This window comes from Carlito syrichta, unplaced genomic scaffold, assembly GCF_000164805.1.
Source record: "Carlito syrichta isolate Samal-C Ts95f unplaced genomic scaffold, Tarsius_syrichta-2.0.1 Scaffold136765, whole genome shotgun sequence".
Classification (NCBI taxonomy): domain Eukaryota; kingdom Metazoa; phylum Chordata; class Mammalia; order Primates; family Tarsiidae; genus Carlito; species Carlito syrichta.
The window spans coordinates 1,789-4,162 of record NW_007080861.1 but is presented as its reverse complement, the minus strand read 5'-3'; the positions used below and the strand labels follow the sequence as shown (position 1 = coordinate 4,162).

The 2,374-nt window shown below is 47.5% G+C and overlaps 2 protein-coding genes across 3 annotated transcripts; both read right to left on the bottom strand.

Moving 5' to 3' along the window:
• Positions 1 to 728: 728 nt before the first annotated feature.
• LOC103251186 (succinate dehydrogenase cytochrome b560 subunit, mitochondrial-like) lies at positions 729 to 1,503 on the bottom strand. Of its 2 annotated transcripts, none has more exons than XM_021708422.1 (2): positions 1,219 to 1,503; positions 729 to 1,116 (listed from the first exon to the last, which is right to left on the bottom strand). In XM_021708422.1, the coding sequence occupies exons 1-2, from the start codon at positions 1,293 to 1,295 to the stop codon at positions 786 to 788; spliced, it is 408 nt and encodes a 135-aa protein (XP_021564097.1). In that variant the 5' UTR covers positions 1,296 to 1,503; the 3' UTR covers positions 729 to 785. The 2 variants fall into 2 exon arrangements, with proteins under 2 accessions (XP_021564097.1, XP_021564098.1); XM_021708423.1 differs by having other exon boundaries at positions 729 to 1,113.
• Positions 1,504 to 1,673: 170 nt separating this feature from the next.
• Positions 1,674 to 2,184, bottom strand: LOC110594787 (uncharacterized protein C11orf98 homolog; the record flags this gene model as incomplete). Its single annotated transcript, XM_021708424.1, has 2 exons — positions 1,674 to 2,006; positions 2,087 to 2,184. Coding segments are annotated over 2 exons (208 nt in total), but the record flags the coding sequence as incomplete, so codon positions are not given.
• Between the last annotated feature and the right edge of the window lie 190 nt (positions 2,185 to 2,374).

Here is a 2,374-nt window from a genome sequence, read left to right as displayed (position 1 = left end):
CTCAGCCTCCCAAAGGCGCGGGATTACAGGCTGAGCCACCGAGCCTGGCTTTTTTTATTAGTATTTTAATTCAGTTTCAGAAAAAGATGGTATAGAACATGGATTAGAAAACATGAAATTAAGAGCTTTTTCTAAAAATACAAGGAAAAGAACCATTAATATGCTAATGATAATTTTCTGGATCTTCCTTTTGTATCAAAAGCTATATATTTTCTCCCCAAATCCCCTGTTCCAAGAACTACCTAGCCCTCTTTATCTTTCTCAAGCTAAGACAGGCTAACTTCCCTCATACCCACATCTCTTCTTTCAGTCACACTGTGTAGGTGTTAAAGGCCTGGGCTTTGACCAATGAAATGAATTGTCCTTTAAGTCAGCAACCCACAGGCAGTGGCACCCAAAGCCTTACCCCCGGTCCCCAGGACAGAGGCTACAGAGCTGGCATTGTTTCTACTGTCTCAGGAAGAAGGAGCCAAAAGCTGACCCTCAGCATAAATCAAAGCCCAACATTGAGAGAATAAGCACTCCTGGGCCCAGAGTTGAATGCAAGTTGTGGGCAGGAAAAGGGGGTTTTCGCAGCTACTCCATCTTTAGAAATAAGGGGAAAATGAGACCCTTTTCTACGACTGTGGTCTACAAGGTGTCACTCCTGAGCTCCAAAGGGACCTGCAAGCACAAAAGGATCTAAACAAATAAGGAAAACTTTCCCCTGGCTGGAACTAAGTGGCAAACAGGAAGATGGGTCAATGTAATCGTGTGTAGGAAGAAGATGCCGGAACTTCAGCTCTTCACATGGCTGCCAGACCCACGGAGGATAACACAGTAAGCACCAAGACAGCCACTCCAGACTGGTATAGCTGGGGAATCTTCAGACCTTTTCCTAGATCCCACATCAAGTGTCGGATTCCATTCCAGGTATGATACATGAGAGGGAAGACGAGGGCAAACTTTGCTGTGTGGATCAGAGCTGGCTCCAGACTCAGGGACTTCACGGGTTCCAAATAAGATTCAAAGTTCCCAGGGAGCAACAGGGCCAACAAGCCAAAAAGAGAAACCCCTGCACTCATGGCAATACCGGTGCCACAGTGGCAAAATGACATCGCCATGGGAAGAGACCAACTGTAGATAGTGCTATGGGGGGATACAGGATGGTTTGAACATGTGTTCTTACTCCAAAACTGCTCCATCTCTTCTTTGGCTGTGGTTCCCAAAGGAACAGCATTTCTGATACAGAGCTGAGGACTAAAGTGGGCTCGGAGGCAATGACGGCCAACATGTCTCAGCAAGAGCGCAGCCATCTTGGGTTCCGGCCTGGACGGAAGTGACCGAGTTTGACTCTTAAGTTTGGCTTTCTAGCAGTAAGCACCTGGACCTGGGTCCAATTACAATCCCTCTGCTGCCATCCCTATAATAATCTATATTTTTGTCAGAAATGGAAAGTTAGAGTATCACTCACTAGGGAGACAGAGGCCATCACAGAGCATGTTTGAACTCTTGGCCTCAAGCAACCCTCCTGCCTCAGCCTCCCAAGTAGTTGAGACTACAAATTTACACAATCACACATGGCAGAGGCTGGCTTCTTGTATTTGTTGTGGGTTCTACTTCCTGTCTTGCTTCCACACGCACTGATCTCTTTTCATGGCCCAGTCCCATTCTTACATTTAGTCACACACATCTGTCAGAGCTCTAGGGCTTTATTACAAATGGACCTGACTCCTAAAGAGGCCCCTCTCTAATCTTCCCTTCCACCACATAGCTCCAGGGGAAGTCAGTAGGCCATTAGGGAAGAATAATCTGGGGAGACTGAAAAGCAGTCATTCTTTCTCAAAAGTCTCCTGAAACAACCACAGAGTCCTTCTGGCTCCAGTTGAGAATCTTCTGGCAGAAGAGTTAAGAGCTTTAGCTGCCATCCTCAAGGTCCTTCATTTCTACATCCTGGGGGGCTTTTGTCTTCTTTTGCCGTTTAGGCAGTGGTTCACTAGTCCTGGGTGCCTTCGAGGGGGCTTCCACTGAACAAAGGGAAAGAGGAGGCATTAAAGAACCAAGTAGATCCAGGCTCTCCCTACCCACCTTTGTGTCCCAGCCTTACCATCCATGGCTGCCTTCTCTTTCTGGGCAAGCCGGATCTGCTGGAGGAGTTTTCTGCGCTTCTTCCCTGATAGAGTAATGTTGGCACGTGCACTGGACCTGATGGGTACATAGGAGCAAAGACATTTATTTATTTATTTATTTATTTATTTTTGAGTTGGAGTCTCACTGTCGCCCAGACTGGAGTGCAGTGGCCACTGCCGACCACCGCAGCCTCGACCTGCTGGGTTCCGGCAATCCTTCCGCCTCAGCCTTCCAAGTAGCTGGAACTACAGGCACATGCTACCAC